Source organism: Canis lupus, chromosome 2, assembly GCF_003254725.2.
Source record: "Canis lupus dingo isolate Sandy chromosome 2, ASM325472v2, whole genome shotgun sequence".
Lineage (NCBI taxonomy): Eukaryota > Metazoa > Chordata > Mammalia > Carnivora > Canidae > Canis > Canis lupus.
The window spans coordinates 52,826,146-52,847,886 of NC_064244.1; the positions used below are offsets into that span (position 1 = coordinate 52,826,146).

At 43.5% G+C, this 21,741-nt stretch overlaps 1 protein-coding gene across 1 annotated transcript in view; it reads left to right on the forward strand.

The window, feature by feature from the left end:
• Window positions 1-21,149: 21,149 nt before the first annotated feature.
• The window catches only part of SLC30A5 (solute carrier family 30 member 5), a 38,016-nt gene continuing 37,424 nt past the window's right edge, over window positions 21,150-21,741 (forward strand). Inside the window, exon 1 of the mRNA XM_025448276.3 lies at window positions 21,150-21,440. Within this exon, the coding sequence (XP_025304061.1) occupies window positions 21,355-21,440 (86 nt within the window). The 5' untranslated portion in view covers window positions 21,150-21,354. The remainder of the gene's footprint in view (window positions 21,441-21,741) is intronic.

The window sequence follows — 21,741 nt, forward strand, 5'->3', positions numbered from 1 at the left end:
GGCTCCTTGCTCAGCGGAGAGCCTGCTTCTCCCTCTCCCTCTGCTGCTCCCCCTGCTTGTGCTCTTGCTCTCGCTCTTGCTTTCTGTCAAATAAATAAAATCTTTTTTAAAAATTTTAATTATGGGCAGCCCTGGTGGCTCAGTGGCTTAGCGCTGCCTGCAGACTGGGGTGTGATCCTGGAGACAAGGGATCAAGTCCCACGTCAGCCTCCATGCATGGAGCCTGCTTCTCCCTCTGCCTGTGTCTCTGCCTCTCTCTCTCTGTGTGTCTCTATGAATAAATAAATAAAATATATTTTTTTAATTTTTTAAAAATTTTAATTGAAATAAACGTAAAACACTACCCTTATATTCTTTAATGCATAAGAACAGAATCAGAAAAACATGACTGGCTTCAAAGTAAATATGATGGGTTTTACCTCTTGCTATTATTTCTTCCTTCTTCCAAAAGTGACCAAAACAACAGTAGATGAATGTTTTTTTAATAAAAGCATAAATCCACAGGAACAAAGAGAGAGAGGAGGAAAAGAGGACGGGAGATAGAAAGCAAAAATTTGAAAGATGTAAAGCAATAGTCACCAAATTGGCAAAGCCCACCTCCGAAGCATCTACAAAGAGGGATGCCCCTGAGAATGAAGCAAATTCACCCCGAAGATTCCTGAACCAGGAGGCCCAGCGACGACCGACGAAGAGAAAGGTGGAGCACAGAGTGAAACGTAGAACTAAGTGAAGATATGAATGGGATGAGCTGCTTGGGGAGTGTTTCCATTCGCTGAGGAGGTTTAAGCAGAAGTTGGACAACCACTAATTACATGTGTTATCAAAGTGATTCTTGGTAGAGATTTGGCTCCAACGACCTTTAAAGTCCCATCACCTCTGATTCAAATCCTGTAATTTCTCATTGTGTAGACAGGCCTCCAACGGGTTCTAATAGCTTGTGCATGTGGTTCCTATAGGTGGCACTGCAGCGTAAGATAAACAGCAAGCAGCACCTCCTCCTGAACTCTCTCCCAGGCTGCGGTAGAGCATATATACTTGGTAATACATAATACCCAGAATGTTCCTGAATTTTAAAAAACCCATAGATTCAGAACACCTAGGCACAAAAGTTCTAGTGACTCATGAACCTGGGTGTGCATTAGTTTGTCATCCTTCCCAGCTCTGGCCATCGGCCTTATTTCATATCTCAGCTGTGACATTTCTCTTCCACCTATTTGTCACTCTTGGACAGCAAAATAAGTGATAACACAAAGCAACTGCTCCTTCACATCCTAAGTGTCTTGCTTCATTAAGTACACCTTTGACTTCAGAGCTCCTGGGAGAGTGGGGCCCTACAAGCTTTTTCCCCCTTGATTTAAAAAAAAAAAAATGATGTAGGAAAGATTTGGGGGTTTGGAGCCAATGGCCAAGTAAGAATTCTTGAGATGACTTGGGTGCAAAAAAGTGGTTTTATTAAAGTACAGGGACAGGATCCGTGGGCAGAAAGATCTGCAATGGGGTCATGAGGAAGGGCCCAGGATATACTTTCAAGTTGGGAGTCAGTTAGGAAGAGCGGAAGTCTCGGGTTAGGGAATCACAAAAGTCTCTAAGGAATTTTGGAAGCAAGGTTTCCAGGACCTTGAGGAGGTTAGCTGTCCTGAGTAAAAGGTCCTTTAGGGACGCCTGGGTGGCTCAGTGGTTGAGCATCTGCCTTGGGCTCAGGTCGTGATCCTGGGTTCCAGGATCGAGTCCCACATCGGGCTCCCTGCATGGAGCCTGCTTCTCCCTCTGCCTGGGTCTCTGCCTCTCTGTGTCTCTTGTGAATAAATAAATAAAATCTTAAAAAAAAAGGAAGAGATCATTTAATACTGGCTAATAAGCCCTTAGTCATGAGACCCTTCATATGTATATTGGCATATTATGTGCTTGGGGGATGATTGCCCATGGGGGCACTGTGGGGGTATCTTGGGAGGTAGAAGTAAAGAAAGTTTCTAAAGGAATTTTTATGTGTTTGAGTAGACTTACAGGATCCTGGGGTTCGGGCCAAGATTGCCTTTAGCCCTTAGCAAAGAATTAACATCGAGGCAGCTGAGTTCCTAGAGAAATGTCCCTCTGCCTGTTTCAAGGACTTGCCAATGGGCTGTAAGAAGGAAATTTAATTTTTCTTTCACCTTTGTTTCCCACATCGGTAACAATTAATAACAAAACGAAAAACTTACTTTTCCAACACAAGTTCAGACCAGTGCCTCAAATACGATTGTCTCTGGTTCTCCTGTGACCCTCTCTCTGTGGCCCTTTCCACAGCTAAAGGAGATTTATGCTTTGCTTCTTATAAACTAATCACTTAACATCTAGCCCTCCTTGACAAATTTATTCATCAAAGCTGTAAATGTGGTTTCTTTATTTCTCTTATCTGTTTCAGATTTACAAGGTCCATGGGGAGTATTTGCTCCTCATCAAGGAATGTCTCCATCAATTCCATAGATTCAGAGAACTCTGCTCCTATATTCAGGTCTCAATTCCATGGAAACTTCCCAACATTAGGAATCTTTTCTTGAGAGATAGCACGCGTGTGAGCAGGCCAAGGGGCAGAGAGAGAATCCCAAGCAAACTCTGTGCTGTGTGGAACCGGACGTGGGGCTCGATCCCATGACCCCAAGATCATGACCCTAGCCAAAACCAAGAGTTGGCAGCTTAACCAACTGAGCCCCCAGGTGCCCCACATTAGGAATCTATAGAACTGTCAAATACATTCACTTTGGGCAAAATTTACCTATGGGCTTTTCAAACCATGGATTTATTTTTTTCTAAATGCCATTAGTAAACTCTACAACCCAGACTAGACTGCCCTTTTTTATGTTAGATCTAGTGTGCCTGACAAAAATTGAGTTGAGTAGTAAAAAAAATCCCACATTCATTCTTTCAGTGATTAGATTTTCAATAGAAATGGTATTGTTGGGGCACCTGTCTGGCTCAGCTGGTGGAGCATGTGATTCTTTTTTTTTTTTTTTTTTATGATAGTCACACAGGGAGAGAGAGAGAGAGAGACAGAGACACAGGCAGAGGGAGAAGCAGGCTCCATGCACCGGGAGCCCGATGTGGGATTCAATCCCGGGTCTCCAGGATCGCGCCCTGGGCCAAAGACAGGCGCCAAACCGCTGCGCCACCCAGGGATCCCCTGTGATTCTTGATCATGAGGTTGTATGTTGGGGCCCCATGTTGGGTGTAGAGATTATTTTAAAAAGAAAGAAAGAGAAGAAATGGCACCCTTGCCCCTATTTCAAGTATGTGTCCTAACTGCCTTGGTCAGCTATAAGCACAGGCCTACCAATATCTGATTGAGCCTGGTTGTCCGGCAGCATCCTCTTTATCAATTTGATCTGAAGAATATGCTGTCATAGCTCACAACATTTGCCATCTGTCCTAATTCGCATACCCACCTTCTAGACTTGGTCTTCCTGTCCTTCTCTGGAGAGAACAGAAATAATTTATTTTATATTTAGAGAGCAGTTATTAGGCATTTACAGAAACAATTTTGAATTGTCCCCCAGAAAGAAGGGTAGGACCTGGCTAGGTCGTCATCCAACTGAATTGTTTCTATGGTTTCAAAACTGTTCTCAGCATTTCCAACATTATCTGCATATCGCAAAACAGAAACTTTCGAAGGAATACTATGCATTTGGACCTATAGATTCTGATAGGTTTATTTTGTTTCTTATCATATTCATAGCATGTACTTAAGTCCTTAAGCAGCTTATGAAATAGGAGAGTACTCTAGGGATCCTTGTGATCTACTGCTATCCAGCAAATTGCAGAGCTTGTCAAAAATGGAAGAATTAAAACTTTGTGGATTCAGATTCAAATTTAGCATTCAAGCCCCCATACAAGCCAAATTCACTGGTGCTTGTGATGGAACTCCGTGCTGGGTGATCCTAAGGATGAAACAAGCCAGGGTCTCTGTCTGCATTTCATGCATTTTGAATATAGATGTGGGTGTAGGGACCCAGGCAGGCTGCCCCAAGATGGGCCACTCTGGCATGAAGAGTATACTGAGCTGAAAGCAGCTGAGACCCTGTGGGTTCAGGAGAAACTTGCCTCTCCCTTAACTATTTAGAAGAATCTATATAAATCCCAGAAGAAGAGTTATTATCAGGGATAAATTTCATCTGAGTGACCCATCTGTCTGGCAAGGCAAACCTCTAATTGCCAAACATCTGTTCTTCTCCTCATTGTCCTGTGAATTGCATTCCTTTCCTCTGAAGTCCCAGACCCCTACCTGCTTCTCCTTAGCTCAGGAGGACATCGAGACCTCATTTTGCCCATCTTTGGAATTCCCATGTCTGTGTGGATTCCTCATACGTACACCATGAAATTCAATTTCCTCCTGTCTTGTGTCAATTTGATTCTTAGTCCAACTAGAAGGACCTTGAAGAGGAGACAGAGATTCTTGATCCCAGACACTGGCATCAGACCAGGATGAAGGAGAAGCTTCAACAGCTGATGAAAGAGCTTCTCAAGGAAGAATAAAGGTTTTTGTTTCTAAGCCCACCCTCCCTCCGCAAAGAAACAAAAAATTCCACATGAGCCTATACTTACTTCGAGAAAATTTGCAATGAGATTTATTTTTTTTATAAATTTATTTTGTTATTTATAAATTTATTTTTTATTGGTGTTCAATTTGCCAACATATAGAATAACACCCAGTGCTCATCCCATCAAGTGCCCCCCTCAGTGCCCATCACCCAGTCACCCCCACCCCCTGCCCACTTCCCCTTCCACCACCCCTAGTTCGTGTCCCAGAGTTAGGAGTCTCTTGCAATGAGATTTAAAACGAACATTAAGCAAAAACAACTTCACAGATGCTCCAGAAATTAGTTTCTCATGAGGACTCCTTGAGGAGTGCTATGTCTCTGCAAACGTCTACTCAAAGGGCCTCTGAAGATTTCTTCAATTTGTGACCATTATAATGTTCATCTTCCGGTGTTTCTAGGAAAACTAAGACCAGAATTATGACAATAATGTTGAGGAGAAAAAATTTCCCTTCTTCCCTTCTAGGTTCTTTGGTTGGCCTAATAAATAATTAGACATAAAAGAGATTCAGGGGAGAAAAACAAATTTAATTACATAATACAGTTGAGCCCCACAATGATGCAAGACTGAAGGGCAGTCAGGCAGTTGAGGCTTACACACCATGGGGAGCTAAGGAGGAGGGGGTATGGGCCTGGACTTCAAAAGGAAGGCAGATAAGTAACAGGAATACAGAAGAACAAATGTTTGGTAAACAAATGTTTGCCAGGCCGTGCAGATAAGTCTTTCTGATGTAAAAAGTTATCTCTGGTTATAGCTCTCTTCCTGGTACAAGCTCTCTGCCTAAATTCCTTTAGGCAGATAAGGGAGAGGTAAAAAGCTTTTCCTGAGTCTGTTGGGTCTTGAACACCTCCAGCTCAAAAGAATCCACATGCCAAAGCCCCGTATTTGGGGGTGGCATATTCAGCTCCTCTTCAATAATAACTTTAACTAGGCTTCTGTACAATTATACCATGTGAAGTGTACTTTTATATAGTATTTTACTGTGGCCGGCTTGGTCAGCGGAAACAATTTGGAAAGCTTAGGACTGTACAAACATGGCTTTTGGGGATGACTTCTTTAAAATGAAATCAAGCCCCTAATGAGCACTGGGTGTTGTATGCAACTGATGAAGCACCAAACCGTACCCTGAAACGAATAATACTCTATGGTAACTAACTTGAATTTAAATTGAAAAAAAGAAACCAAGCTCCTAAACAAGTATAACACCTCCCATTATTATTTTTGTTTCCATGAGAAACTAAGATTCAGCTCGATGTCGTACATCAACTTAAAGAAACTTTTCCTAGTGCGCACCCATCACAACAAGATTTAACTTTGCATTGTGCATAAACTTAAAACATGATGCAAAGTATGCAAGAATATCTGCGCATGTTAGGTGGTTTGGTGCCCAGGCAACTTTAAGTTACCTCAGGTATGAGGGGATTTACTGCACATTACATGTGGAATCAAGAAAAATAGGAGAGTGCCTTGCTGGTTCAGTCAGTGGAGTGTGCAGCTCTTGATCTCAGGGTCATGAATTCAAACCCCCCATTGGGCATGGATCCTACTTAAAAAAAAAAAAAAAAAAAGGAATCCCTGCTACATAACCAAGTGTCATGGGGACCAGCTGGACGGCAGGCACTACAGACCCTGGGGTGTAGTTCCCCCACCTGGAAGGCACCCAGGCTGCAGCCACAAGAGATCCCCAGTTGCCTCAGCAGCTGTGTTCATTGGCTCTCCATCCTTGCAGCAGCTCTCTTTGTTTCTCCAGCTCAACTATCAACCAACCACCTTACTCTGAGTATCTTTTCTCTACATCATGGTTCACTCTACTTATAGCTTGTGCTCTGAGTTCCAGGTTTCTACATTCTCTTGACACCCATGCCCTGCCTTCTATCTGGGAAACACAGATCTGCTTCCATTACCAATTGCCTGTCTCTTTCCTTTAATCACCAGTACAAATTCTTTTTTTTTTTTATTTAAATTCTAGTTATTTAAAAAACAGTGTAATATTTCTTTCTTCCTTCCTTCCTTCCTTCCTTCCTTCCTTCCTTTCTTTCTTTCTTTCTTTCTTTCTTTCTTTCTTTCTTTCTTTCTTTTTTTTTCCTAAGTAAGATCTATGCCCAACGTGGGGTTTGAACGCAAGACCCGGAGATCAAGAGTGGCATGCTGACTGAGTCAGCCAGGTACCCCAGTACAGATTTCTGAGAGAGAAAACTTGGTTGATCTAGCTAGTACCTTATGCCGCCTTATAGGCCCCAGCCCAATGGTTCTCAAACTTGGGTTTGGAATCGCTAATAAGGGTTATTAAAGCACAGATGGCTGCATGCCACCCCCAGAGTTTCTGATTCAGTAGATCTCCAGAGGAGTCCAATAATTTACATTTCTGACAAATCTCCAGGTGATACTGATGCTTCCGATCTTGAGACCACACTTTGAAAACCACTGCTGAGCTACAGGTTGATAGGCCTTGGGTAAGATATCCATTGACTCTTGGCCGAGGCATAAATTGTATGGTTTCAAATGTTGCCACCTATGAATAAGGAATTCACTGGTGTCATTTCCATCAGCAAGAGGCCCTGAACATGACATTTTGAGTATGGATTGTGAACAGGCAAGCTGTAGCCCCACACTATCCCCTTGCACTCTTAAGTAAGGCCCAGCACCATTCCCTGAGCACTACTGTGCGCCAACCTTCAATATAGTAAGTTAGTGGAAATACAAAACCAGGTACCCTGAACTTGCCATTAACAAGGATGCAGCTAAATCATTTTAATAAGCTATAAAAATCAAGATAAATGTCCTGGTTCCCTTTTGAGTATAAAGGTCCATCAAAAGGAAACTGCAGAAATTCTTGAATCCTATTGTAACCAAAACAGTAGGGTGAGAGGTGCGTAGGCAGGAAAAGCATACTCCAAAAAAACAAAGATAAGTTAGTTATGAAGGACTCAGAATTCTAACTCTGAATAAACCAAAGTATATATGATGGAAACAAAATCCAGATGCATGCAAAGGAGGGGGTGTTCAACACACCTGCTAGAGGCAGGAAAAAGCCAAATACGTATTGGTTTCAGGAAAGGTCCCATATAACCAACTTGTGAAATGTGTTCCAGGAAGAAAGAATCCGCACAATTTTTTCTTGACAGTAGATCAAGCTACAGACCTGCCTCCCTTCTCCCTAGTCAGGAGAATTGCTGTGCTCTTCTTTCCCTGTCCCCGCTTTTGCAAGTACTCCCTAAATTCATGGAGGATTCTGTTGTATTACACTGTCCTCTAGTGGTTTCAAATAGTTCTCAGCTCCCTTTTCTTTCTTTCTTCTTTTTTTTTTTTTTTTTTTTTTTTTTTTTAGAGGAGAGAAGAGAGGAGGGCAGAGGGAAAGAGAGAATCACATCCAGCAGAGAACCCACCTCGAGGCTCCATCTCACAGCCCTGAGATCACGACCTGAGCCAAAATCAAGAGTCAGACACATAATCGACTAAGCCACCCAGGGACCCTGTCTCATCTCCCCCCCCCCCACCCTTTTTTAACAATTTTATTCATTTGACAGAGAGAGCAAAAGCAGGGGGAGCATCAGGCAGAGAGAGAGGGAGAAGCAGACTCTCCGCTTGAATGGGGAGCCCCATGCGAGGCTTGATCCCAGGAACCCCGGGATCATGACCTGAGCCAAAGGCAGACACTGAACTGAATGAGCCACCCAGGTGCTCCTCGTCTCCCTTTTTTAAGGGCAGTATTTTCCCCAGGGCCACCCAGACATACGGTGTTTAACAGATGTCTGTTAATTGCACTGGAATGAATGGCAGAGTCCCTACGATGACCATGACTAGAAACCTATTCCAGCTTCCATGAGAGAATGGGCACCCGGGTATTTTAGGCTCAGGTTACCTACACCACCTTCGACTTCCCTTGAAAGTGGATAATGGGGATCTCTGGGTGGCGCAGCGGTTTGGCGCCTGCCTTTGGCCCAGGGTGCGATCCTGGAGACCCAGGATCGAGTCCCACATCAGGCTTCTGGTGCATGGAGCCTGCTTCTCCCTCTGCCTATGTCTCTGCCTCTCTCTCTCTGTGACTATCATAAATAAATAAAAAATTAAAAAAAAAAAAAGAAAGTGGATAATGCAATGTAGTTTGCCTTTGCCTCTTGTACAGGCTCAAGGAAGTCCGATGTAACCCTTTTGGCTAGTAGAGCCTGGGAAGGCAAAATTTCCAAAAATGATAACTGCAAGTTCTCAGTTGGTAAGAACAAACACAAGTTGAAGTGTTAAAGTTGGTCTCTGTTCCAGAATGTTGTGACTCCAAGGCATTTCCTACGAGCCTTCACATCTCAGTCACATCTGAAATGTGAGAAGCTCACTCATCAATCTTTCTTTCATTTTGGCTTGGTATATTGTGTGTTTGGCTTTATGATTTTTTGTTTTTACTTTATATCGCCATTGAATTGGTAGCCGTTATTGCTTCTGCTATGTGCAAGGCACTTAGATAATCATCTGGGGGCGTGGTAAGGGTGGAAGCACCAATGGGACATATTCTTGCCCTCTAAGGGCTTACAGTGTGGGGCGAAACCAGAGCTCACATGGATCCCACACAAGCAGTGTTTCAAAGTGCCCCAAGAGAGGGGTGCCTGGCTGGCTCAGTCAGCAGAGCATCACTCTTGAACTCGGGGTTGTGAGTTTGGGCTCCATGTTGGGTGCAGAAATTACTTAAAAATAAATAACATCTTTTTTTGAAAAGTGCCCCAAGAGAACGATAGAAAGGTAGTTTTAAGGAGTTCAACAAAGGTAGTTTTAAGGAGTTCAACAAAGTGCTCTCTCAAATAATCTTCTCTGAATGTGTGGTACCTTTCATTCCTGATTGAAGACCATTCAACAGCAAACAAACCACAGAGAATTAACAATGACTAGAGCTGATATCATCTATCTACAATGAAACTGTGACACAAATGCCCCAACTCCTATTCTTCATATCATAAAAATACTACTGGAGTTCAACTCAGAAAAAAATATTCACTTAGTAAATATTGACTTTACGATACCTTACCAGGTACAATGAAAGAAAAAAATAAGATGTTGACCCTGAGCAGAAAGAATATACCATGTAGCGGGGAAAAGTTGCTTAAAATTAGCAATGATGGGACGCCTGGGTGGCTCAGTGGTTGAGCGTCTGCCTTTGGCTCAAGGTGTGATCCCGGGGTCCTGGGATCGAGTCCCACATCGGGCTTCGTGCATGGAGCCTGCTTCTCCCTCTGCCTGTGTCTCTGCCCCTCTCTCTCTCTGTCTCTCATGAATAAATAAATAAAATATTTTTTTTAATTAACAATGATGCAATGTATCAGAGCTGAGATCTTGTGAACAACCCTCCAATTTAAGCTGAGCTATTTTTTTGAAGGTTTATTAAAATAATTTATAAATACCTGAGTGTTAGTATTGGGTATATGGGATCTTTTTAAAGTTTTATCTTTTTTTTTTTTTTTTTGCTGGAAGAAAATATTGCAAAACATTTGTTGACACAGGAATGGTATTTGCAGGATATAAAGAACTCCTACAATCCAGTTTAAAAATACAAATCACCTGGGGCTTCTGGGTGGCTAAATCGTTTAAACTTAAGCATCTGCCTTCAGGTCAGGTCACAATCCCAGGATCCTGGGATGGAGCCCCAGGTCAGGCTCCCTGGTGAGCAAGGGTGTCTGCTTCTCCCTCTGTCTCCTCCCCCCTGCTTATGCTCTGGCTCTCCCTCTCTCAAATAAATAAAATCTTTTTTAAAAAATCACCTAATCAAAAACTGGATGAAATACTGAGACATTTCTCAAAAGAAGACTGAGAATAGCCAGTAAGCATTTGAAAAAGTGCTCAACTTTTTATTAGTCATCAGGGAAATATAAGTTAAATGTAAACACCTATGAGAATGGCCGGCCCAGCACCAGATGTGGTGCGGGGCGAGGCAATCAAAACCTCATACAAAATAAAAATAAAAAACCCCATACAAGGTTGGTAGATTTATAAATAAAATAACTACTTTGGAACAAATTTGGCATGTTTTTATAAACTTAATACATATACCTACTCCTAGATATTTGCCTGAGAAAAAAGAAAACCCCTGTCTACACAGACTTGCGCAAAACTATTTATAGCAGGTTAATTCATAATATCCCCAAACTGGAATAACCCAGTGTCCATCAGTAAGAATATGAATAAACTGTTATTTCTTCCACTGAACAAAGTGACAAAACGCACAGTCACAAAAAATAATAAACTGATAAAGCAACATGGATGAATCCCAAAAATACTATGTTGAGCAGAAGAAGTCTTACTCAAAAAAGAATTCATTGTCAGATTCCATTTATATGAAGTTCTAGAACAGACAGATCTAATCTATGGTGGAAGAAAAATTAAAATAGATGTTTCCTCTGTTGGGTGGAGGTGGAGATAGATTGAGGAGGATATGAAGGAATTTTGTTGGGTAGTGGTAATATTCCACATCTTGACAGGGGTTCAGGTTACAAAAACAGATGTATTTGTCAAAACTCAGCAAACACATACTTAAAATGTGTGTATTTCATTGTACATGCATTTTTAATCAAAAGAAAAAATCTGTAAACAAATACTAAACTTTAGCTAATAACATACATGCTGAAGTATATTTAGGGGAAGTGTAGTAATGTCTGCAGTTGACTTTGAAATGCATCAAAAAAACATAATGGAGCAGAGCACCTGGGTGGCAGTCAGTTGAGCATCCAACTCTTGATTTTGGCCCAAGTCATGATCTCGGGGTTGTGAGATTGAGCCCTGCGTGGGGCCCCATACTGGACATGGAGCCTGCTTAAGATTCTTTCTCTCCCTCTCCCTCTGCACCCCCGCCACCCCACTCAGGAGCACTTTAAATATATACATCAATAATGTTGCCAGATGAACTTGGGAGACCCTGGGCTCTGGGATCTCAACCCAGCCAGATCTGAAAGAGTCCCCAGAGGTCCTTGGTCTTGTCCCAAGAATGAATTCAAGGACAGACATGCCACATAGCAGATAAGCAATACATGCGGGTAAGTTTATTAACGTGAAAAGTACACCCTGGAGATAGGAACATGACCAAGGTCCAGAGAGCTGAGTGCCCTGGGGGTTGGATTTCTTTTACCAACAGTTGCTAACTCAGTAGAATACTCCTTACTTGGGGCAGGAAGCAGGGTTTGGGGCTTTTTCTTCCTAATCTAGTCAGGGGGTTCCTGTCACAGCACCAGCTATCCTAGACCTGGACCTGACTGGTGTGACCTGGCTTCTTGGAGAGGGCAGCCAGAACAGGCTCTGACTTTCTGGATAGCTAGCCATGACTTCCTTGGTGTTGACTTCCAGGCATATCTTGTTAGAACCAAACTGTCTACTTTAACAGGAAGAAAAAAAGGGCACCTGGGTGGCTCAGTTGGTTAAGCATCTGACTCTTAGTTTCAGCTCAGGTCATGATCTCTGGGTTCTGGGATGGAGCCCCATGTCAGGCTCTGCATCTTCTGGAGAGTGTCTCTCTCTCCCTCCCCCTCTTCTCCTCCTCCCCCCACTCTCTCTCAAATAAATAAGTAAATAAAATATTTAAAAAAAAAACAGTAAGAGAAAAGATAATTCCTTTAAAAGAAAAACTAGAAGAACAGAAAACAATTTCCATATTCTTGAAAATGAGAGAGAAAAACCAAGAAATATGACATCAGATGTTAAAACTTAATGGTTAAAAAAAAAGTTTTAAGTAAAATGGCAATGATATATAATTTTTTTAACCATACAATTGCTCCAAATCTTTGTCCTCTTATTTTTTTTAACTTTGGGGGTATCCAAAAATACAGTCCTAATTTGTAAATAATACCTTTGTAAGGATGTAATTCACATACCATCCAATTCTCTTATTGAAAGCCCACAATTAAATGGGTTTTAGTATATTTACAGAGTTGTGCAACAATCACCACAATCAATTTTAGAACATTTTTATTACCGCCAGAGAAACACTATACTCATCAGCCATCACTCCCCATCCTTAGGCAATCATTAACCTTATATATAGATTATATATAGATTGCATATTATGGACATTACATATAATTGGAATCATACAATATGTGCTCTTTTGTGATTGACTTCTTTCACTTACCACATTTTCAAGGTTCATCCATGTTGTAGCATCTACACAGACTCTTATCAGATATTTGATCTCCTCCCATTCTGTGAATTGTCTTCTCACTTAAAGCACAAAGTTTTTTACTTTGAAAAAATCTAGTTTATCTTTTTCTTTTGTGGGTTGTGCCTTTGATGGAACAGCTAAGAAATCATTACCTAATTCAAGGTCACAAAGATCTACACCTATATTTCATTCTGACTTTATAGTTTTAACTCTCAAATTTAGATCTTTAAATATTTGGAGTTAGTGTTTGCTGGTGGTGTGAGGTAGGGATTCAAGATCGTTCTTTTGCATATGACTATCCAGTTGTCCCAACACTATTTGTTGTACAGATTATTCATTCTCCACTGAATTATCTTGGCACCCTTGTTGAAAATCAATTGCATGTAATTATGAGGGTTTCCTCCTAGACTCTTAATTCTACTTCATTGATTTACAGATCTTTTTGTAAGATTTTATTTATTTATTCATGAGAGACAGGGAGAGAGAGAGACAGAGACACAGGCAGAAGGAGAAGCAGGCTCCATGCAGAGAGCCCGACATGGGACTCAATCCCAGGTCTCCAGGATCAGGCCTCTGGCTGAAGGCAGCACTAAACTGCTGAGCCACCCGGGCTGCCCCAGTATATATCTATTCTTAGGTCAGTGCCACAGAATTTTGATTACTGTCCTTTTGTAGTAAGCTTTGAAATCGGGAACTGTGATTCCTCCAATGCTGTTCTTTCTCAATATTATTTTGGCTATTTGAGGTCCCTTGAATTTCCATATAAATTTTAATATCAGCTTGCCAATTTCATTGAACCTGCCAGTCAATTTGGGAATATGGCCATTTCAATGATATTAAAAAATGAACATGGACACTGCCCCATTTATTTGGATTTTCTGTAATTGCTTTCAACATGTTTCAAAGTTCTCAAAACACATTTTATATTTCCTTTGGTCAAGTTTATTCTTAAATATTTTATTCTTTTAATGCTATTGAAAATGGAATTGTTTTCCTAATTTCATTTTTGGATTGTTCGTTACAAATGTATAGAAATGAAATTTATTTTTAGATTTTTTTGGTTTGGTTTTTTTTAATATTTTATTTATTTGAGAGAGAGGGAGCAAAAGCAAGGGGAGGGGCATGAGGAGAGGGAGAACAGACTCCTCACAGAGCAAGGAGTGCAACGTAGGGCTCGATGCCAGGACTCTGGGATCATGACTTGAGCTGAAGGCAGACACTTAACCAACTGAGCCACCCAGGCATCCCTGAAACTTATTTTTGTATATTGATCTAGTATCCTGCAGCCTTGCTCAACTTGTTTATTTCTACCATTTTTTAAATAGATTCCTTATATTTTCTGTATGTAAGATTATATCATCTGCAAATATAGTTTTACTTCTTTCTTTCCAACGTGACTACATGTTTTCCCACACCCCTGATGATAGTGTACTATGAATTTTTCTAATTAAAAGATAAATAACATTGTTTTCATGGGAAGATGTAGCAAGAACTGTGAAGGGACTAAGGTTTTACCCTGCTTGCAAACTCACGATTAGCCTGCCACAGTTTCCTGGTAGCTGGCAGAAGTCTGACCAAGACTCGTGGGTCAGAGACCAAGGACTTTGTTAATCACATGGGCAGCATGAACTTCATGTTTGCATCACTTCATTTTGCCCCCGCCCCGTCCAAATCCCATGGGAGTGACGCAGGACAGCCTAAGTAGATGCTGAGCACGAAACTGAGAGGGTAGGACGCTCCAGTCTTTTTTGGAGTCTGCTAGCAAACGTCCCCAACCTTTGTCTTACAGTGAGGCATTACCCTTTTTATCCTGGTCAGCAAATAAATCTTCCCCTTGACCCAAAAAGAGATGTTACCTCTATCTTCCAAAGCTGTTTGCTATATAAACATCCTTGAAAATACAGTCTGTAACAAAGGCTGTCAATGCCTCTGCTGGGAAGACATGCAGAAACAGAAAAGATCTATAGAAAATTGTCCCTGAACAAGATTCTTTTCAGTTTGTTTTCCCCAACAGCTATTGCTACCAGTTCAGTTTCTAATCAGGTTGAGAAGAAGAATAATACTATATTTTCCTCCACTCAGGAAAGTCATTGGTACTGGCACATTACAGGCCTTCAATAAATACTTCCTTTTTGACTACTGAGTGCATGAATAGATAAATGGAAGGATCAATTCCTGAAATACTTGGGGCATAACTTCTTTAAGATTTTATTTATTTATTCATGAAAGACACAGAGAAAAAGGTAGAGACATAGGTAGAGGGAGAAGAAGCAGGCTCCCTTCAGGGAGCCCAAGGCGGGACTTGATCCCAGGACCAGGATCACAACCGAGCCAAAGGCAGATGGCTCAACTACTGAGCCGTTTCAATGAGACTTCAAGATCCACAATAAAATTTTGATCTGCTAGTTGAAAATGTGTAAATATAAACTATATATCTTCATCTCTTCATCTGCATCCTCCTCACCGTTCCTATACATAATGTTTCTCATTTTTAACTGCTCACATTTAATGTCTGCCAAAAACATTACACACAGTCCCTAACTGCAAAGAACTCAAATCCTTAAAGCTATCCACTGTTTCCCTGTAGAGCTTTCAGTTGTAGTATGAAGCCCAAGATCGCTGAGCATTCCAGAGCACCCAAACCCCTGATCTTCCTGCCTGGTCAGGACAGATGTGGAATTACTGGACATCGTCTTACTTTCCTTTTCAGACTTTTTCTTTTTTTTAAGATTTATTTATTTATGTGTTTATTTATTTATGAGAGAGAGAGAGAGAGGCAGAGACACAGGAGGAAGGAGAAGCAGGCTCCATGCCAGGAGCCCAACGTGGGACTCGATCCCAGGACTCCAGGATCGCGCCCTGGGCCAAAGGCAGGCGCCAAACCGCTGAGCCACCAGGGATCCCCCCTTTTCAGACTTTGAACAGAAGATAAGAATACGTTTGGCATCAGATGAAGTCATCTGATGAGTTTGGGGTTGCTTTCTCCACTAAGGTGCAACATGGTAGGTGTTGATTTTGAAGAGCATCGTACTGCTCCTTGGTCTGAAACAAAATGCACTTACAAACTCTATGTGCAGTGTGTTGTTAGTCAAGGTCTGGTACCATGTCACCTGTTCCATTCAGTGTTCTCAGTCACAAACAAGCACCTCTACTCTGATTATGCAGGAATTAAGGAATATTGAGTAATTCACAGAAACTTTGGAGGACCAGAGAGCCAAGCTCTGCCACTAAGGCAACCAGGAATGAGGCCCAACCACACCATGAAGGTCACTCTGCGAACACCAATGGCCCTTAGGAATGGACGTAGGAAAATCTGCCATTGCTATTCCAAAGTACTGGGTGCCTCCTCCAGAGAAGAAAATGGAGCAACCTCACTTGCTTCTTTCTCAGCTGAGGCCAGCTCTCACCTGAATACATCCACACTCAGGTCATGTGCCAGAACCCTAGCAGCAAGGAAGTCTAGGGATGTGAGTTTTCTGGTTTCCACCTTGGAAAGGTAGCACACACCATGTGGAAAATGACCGAAGTATCTGTAGCCTCGTAGTGGATGCTGTCAGTAAGGTCTTTCTTTGCTCATATGCGCTTGGATCCCTTTCCCATTTTTACACATGCCAGGAGCACTCCTAATAACCAGCACCTTCCTCTCTTTGGTCAGAGAACTGCTCCCAAAATATCCCACGGCCCTTGTTATGGCCCAAATGTTTGTGTTCCCCCAAGATTCATATGTTGAAATACTAACCCCCAATATGATATTAAGAGGTGGGTGTTAGGGAGGTTATTAGGTTACTAGCTCTGCCCTCATGATTCAGACTGGTGCCTTTATTTATTAAAAAAAAAAAAAGGGAGGGGGTGACTGGGTGATGGGCACTGAGGGGGGCACTTGATGGGATGAGCACTGGGTGTTATTCTATATGTTGGCAAATTGAACACCAATAAAAAATAAATAAATAAATAAATAAATAAATAAATAAATAAATAAGACCACAGAAAGCCAGTTCACCTCTTCCACCATGTGAGGACACAGCAAAAAGGTGACACCAGGAAGTGGGTCTTCACTAGATTCTAACGCTACCAACACCTTGATCTTGGACTTCACAGCCTCCAGAACTGGAAGAAATAAGTGCGTATTGTTTATAAGCCACCTATTTTATATTATTTTTGTTATAGCAGTGCAGATGCACTAAGATAGCTCAGCCCAATCAGGACCCTCTGAGCTGTGATCCTCACAGTATCTGAGCTCCCTGATGGGACTTTGCCTGATTTCATATCCTTGATTGTCTTTCTTTCTTGTTCTACTTCCACAATCCTGTTTCTCCTGGGAACATTTACTAATAAATCACTTTCATTCAAATTCTTACCTTAGAGTTTGTTTCTGGGAAACCCAACAAGTACCTGAAAGTGCACCTCACATATGATAAGTGCTCAATAAATATTTATTTTTTAAAGATTTTTTATTTATTTATTCATAGAGACAGAGAGAGAGAGAGGCAGAGACACAGGCAGAGGGAGACGCAGGCATCATACAGAGAGACTGACGTGGGACCTGATCCAGGGTCCCCAGGATCACGCCCTGGGCTGCAGGCAGTGCTAAACCGCTGTGCCACTGGGGCTGCCCAAAATCTAGGGAACTATTTCCACTTTTTTTTTAAGATTTTATTTATTTATTCATGAGAGACACAGAGAGAGAGAGGCAGAGACACAGGCAGAGGGAGAATCAGGCTCCATACAGGGAGCCTGACGTGGAACTTGATCCTGGGTCTCCAGGATCAGGCCCTGGGCTGAAGGCAGTGCTAAACTGCTGAGCCACCAGGGCTGCCTCAATAAATATTTATTGGAAGGAAAGAAGCTGGTGCTAGGGTGCCACTTATGACAATGTCCACCATAGGCTCTAATCAAGATTCCCAGAAGTGGATTATGAAATAGGCCCTCCCCATCTGGTCCTCTTACGACACTGGAGTCAGTTGTCACTCATGCACTCAGGAAAAAGCAGCAAAACAGCTGACAATGGCGGGCACTTGGCCCATTATTATATAATGGACAATTTACTTAACCTTTTTGGGGTTAAACTCTGTCACATAAAATAATGTCAACTTTGAAAGGTCTTCTAAAAATTAAATGAAATAAGAGATATCCCAGTACTTAGCAGAGCCTCTCCAAAAAGTTAGTTCCCTTTCTTGCTCTTTCCAGGTGATTGAAAGTTAAATTTAGAAAAATGTTTCATCTCCATATTTGCCACTGTGTGCAAATGAGTCAAACCCAGATTAAAAAATAAAACCTGAGATGGAGGGGCACCCGGGTAGCTCAGTTAGTTGAGCAACCGACTCTTGATTTTGATTCAGGTCCTGATCTCAGGGTCATGGGCTCAAGCCACACAACCAGCTATGTGCTCAGCACAGAGCCTGCTTGAATTCTATCTCTCCCTCTCCCTCTGCCCCTCCCTGCTTCTAGCATTCATTCATTCAATCAATCAATCAATAAAATCTTTAAAAACAAAAACCGGAATGGAGACGTCTCAACCAGCCCAGGTTGGCATGAGTGGGTTGTGCTGAACAGGAAATGGCCCACATGGTAAGGAGATTGGTTACATATAACAAGACTGAGAAAATAAGCCAATATATTGAGGATAATGGGAGCAATGATTCTCATTCTCAGAGAAGAGAAGTACAAATATAGATGGGGAAAAGTCTAGGATAAATCATCTAAGGTTGAATTGTAATTGGAGTTACCAGTGTGGATTCCTGATTGATTCAGGAATGAATTTAAGTTTGTCTTAAGAGTAATGCAAAGTCACTGGAACACTGCAGGGTAAAGTAGAGTGTGGTACGCAACTCATTATAAGATTTGCATTTGGAGGGGCACTTGGGTGGCTCACTTGGTGAAACTCCGACTCTTAATCTCAGCTCAGGTCTTGACCTCAGGGTGGTCCATCCAAGCCCCAAGTTGGGCTCCATGCTGGGCACGAAGACTACTAGAAAAAAAAAAAAAGTTTACACGTTGTTGTTACTGTGGCAGAATATAGAAAAGAGATCGGAGAAGGGAAAGAACAAACTTGCAAAAAACTACTAAGGAGTTAGTAAAGTGGCTGAATCAAAAGTTGACAGTAGCCTAGATTTGATGGTGGTGATAGAGATGGAAAAATTGGGATTGACAGAAGAAATATTGAGAAAGTAAACAAATGACATGACTTGGTGTACAAGGGGAGGTGTACAAGAGGATAGCTCAGTTTTTGATTTGCTAAACTGAACAAGTGGTGCCATCCAATGAGGTAGGAAACATTAGAAGAGAATTAGGTTGAACGGAAAGATCATGCATTGACTTTTCAACATGAAGAACTTGAGCTTCCTTTGAAACAACAAAATGTGGAGTTCTGGAAGCCAGGGAAGGGGAATGTTTCAAGAAGGAGAGAGAGGGGCTCCTTGGTGGTTCAGTTAAGCATCTGACTCTTCATTTCTCCTCAGGTCATGATCTCGGAGTCATGGGATGAGCCCCCAGTTGGGCTTCGCATTGAATGGGCAGTCTGCTTGAGATCCTCCCTCTCCCTCTGCCCCTCCTGCATTCTGTCTCTCTCTCAAAAATAAAATAAAATAAAGAGAGAAGGAGAACGAGATCACCCATGTTGAAAGCTTTAGAGAGGTGAGGTACTATATGGCTGAAAAACATCCATGAGAGAGTTATTTCAGAGGACTGACGGATGGAGAAGCCAAGGCTGGGATGGGTTGAGAAGAGGGTAGGCGGAAAGAAAATACAGGCTCTTGTCCTTTCACTACAAAAAACACTTGTAGGAAATGTACTTATATTGGCCTCAAAGAAAAGCACCATAATTCTAATCAAATCAAAAATATCAAGTGAGTTCAAACTCCACTTGGGATGAAGTTAATTGCAATGTATACATGTCAGGTATGCTACCTCATTCTCTGGGCTCCAAAAGAATGGAATTTGTTCTAGAAAAACCAATACACAATAGTTACTCATTACCACTCCCATTCTGATTGGAAAATAATAACTCCACAAAGAACCCACCGCAAAAGGAGTTACTTGGAGTCACTTTAGCCTTCAAAGGTCATGCCTTCCTTTGTCCCACAATGTTTTTCTCCCATATCCAAAACTTTACCCACATTTCAGATCAGGTTTTGTCTCTCAGTGAATCATATCACACCTTATTTGGAAAACCTTAGCGTTTGTGCCTTTAAACCTGTAATGTTGGGATCCCTGGGTGGCGCAGCGGTTTGGCGCCTGCCTTTGGCCCAGGGCGCGATCCTGGAGACCCGGGATCGAGTCCCACGTAGGGCTCCCGGTGCATGGAACCTGCTTCTCCCTCTGCCTGTGTCTCTGCCTCTCTCTCTCTCTGTGACTATCATAAATAAATAAATAAAATTTAAAAAAAAAAAAAAAAACCTGTAATGTTGCCAATCAGGCCTTGCTCTCAAATACATATTTTCACAATAGATTGTGAAGCCCCAGCAGGCACCGCGATTTCCCAATCTTTTTTATGTTACTACGACTCTTTACGTATATCCAAGCTAAATAGAGCAGTGTAAGCTGCTCCAAACCCCATTTCCATCTCCCAGTCCTCGATTTCTCTATGAGTAATACCAGCTAACATTCACGGATCGCCGTGTACCATTCACTGCTGGAGTCGCTTTTCACACAACATAAGTAATTCTCCCAACAACCCTGTCATATAGATATTTTTATTCCTATATTATGAATTTGAAAAAAAAAATCAAGGTACAGAAAGGCCAAGTGACACAATTACTAAGTGTCAGAGTTGGGACTCACGCAAATACAGATAAGAGAGCCCACGTTCCTAAAATTTTTAGCAACAGAAAAATAAGCCTAATAAGGCCTGCTTCTACCTGGCCAGGTTTAAATGATGTGCCAGGATTAAGCACATGGTTTAGCAGCCAGAAGTTCAAAAGATATTCTATTCCAGGGGCACCTGGGGGTGGGGCTCAGTGGTTGAGCATCTATCTGTTTGGCTCAGGTCGTGACCCTGGGGTCCCGGGATGGAGTCCTGCATAAGGCTCCCTGCAGGGAGCCTGCTTCTCTCTCCGCCTGTGTCTCTGCCTCTCTCTCTCTCTCTTTGTGTCTCTCATGAATCAATAAATTAAATCTTAAAAAAAAAAAAAAGATATTGTATCCCATTGAGTCCCACGTCGTCCGTTTCCTCCGGCCTCTTGCCGGTGCCAGGAGCCTCTGTACCCCCGACGGCCCCGAGGTGGCGCTGCAGGCGCTGCAGGGACAGGTGAGGCCGGGCGGGCGGGCGACGGCGGGCGGGGCCGACGGGAGCGGGGGCGTGGCCCGAGCCCGCGGGAGGCGGGGCTAAGGGAGGGCCGGGGCGCGGGACGCCGCGTGGTGCGCAGGCGCAGCCCGGGCTCTCCCCCGGGAGCGGGGGCTGCTGGGCCGGATGACGTGGCCGGGCGACGTCCGCTGCGGTGCGCCTCCGGGGAAGCCGGCGCCGCCGGAAGTGCCCGCGGCCTAGTCGCGACGCGCGTGTGCTTGGGAGGCGGTGGCGGCGGCGGCCGGGCCTGCGGGGACCCGACGGGGCCGCCGCCATGGGGGAGTGACGCGCCTGCGCCGGCTGATCCGCGGCGGCGGCGAGACATGAGGAGACTCCGCGGCGGGGGCAGCGGCGGCGGCTCCTGAGCCCCGGGATGGAGGAGAAATACGGCGGGGACGTGCTCGCCGGCCCCAGCGGCGGCGGCGGGGGCCTCGGGCCCGTGGACGTGCCCAGCGCTCGGTAAGTGCGCGGCGTGGCCGGGGCGCCTCGGGCCCGCGCCTGCGCCCTGCGGCTCGGACCTGGACGCGGAGCACCGGCGACCCGCCCGCCGCCCGCCGCGCCGTGGGCTCGGCTCCCTGTGCCTCCCTGTGTATCAGCGGCTGCCGCGTCGCCTGCTGTAGGGGGCGGTGCCCGAGCCCCTGGCTCTCCCGGCCGACCGTTAGCCGCTGCCCGGCCCGCCGGGTCACGGCCACCGGAGGGCTCTCCCCGCGCGAGGCACGGGCGGCGGCACCGTCCGCAGGCGCAGAGACCAAAGTGCGGA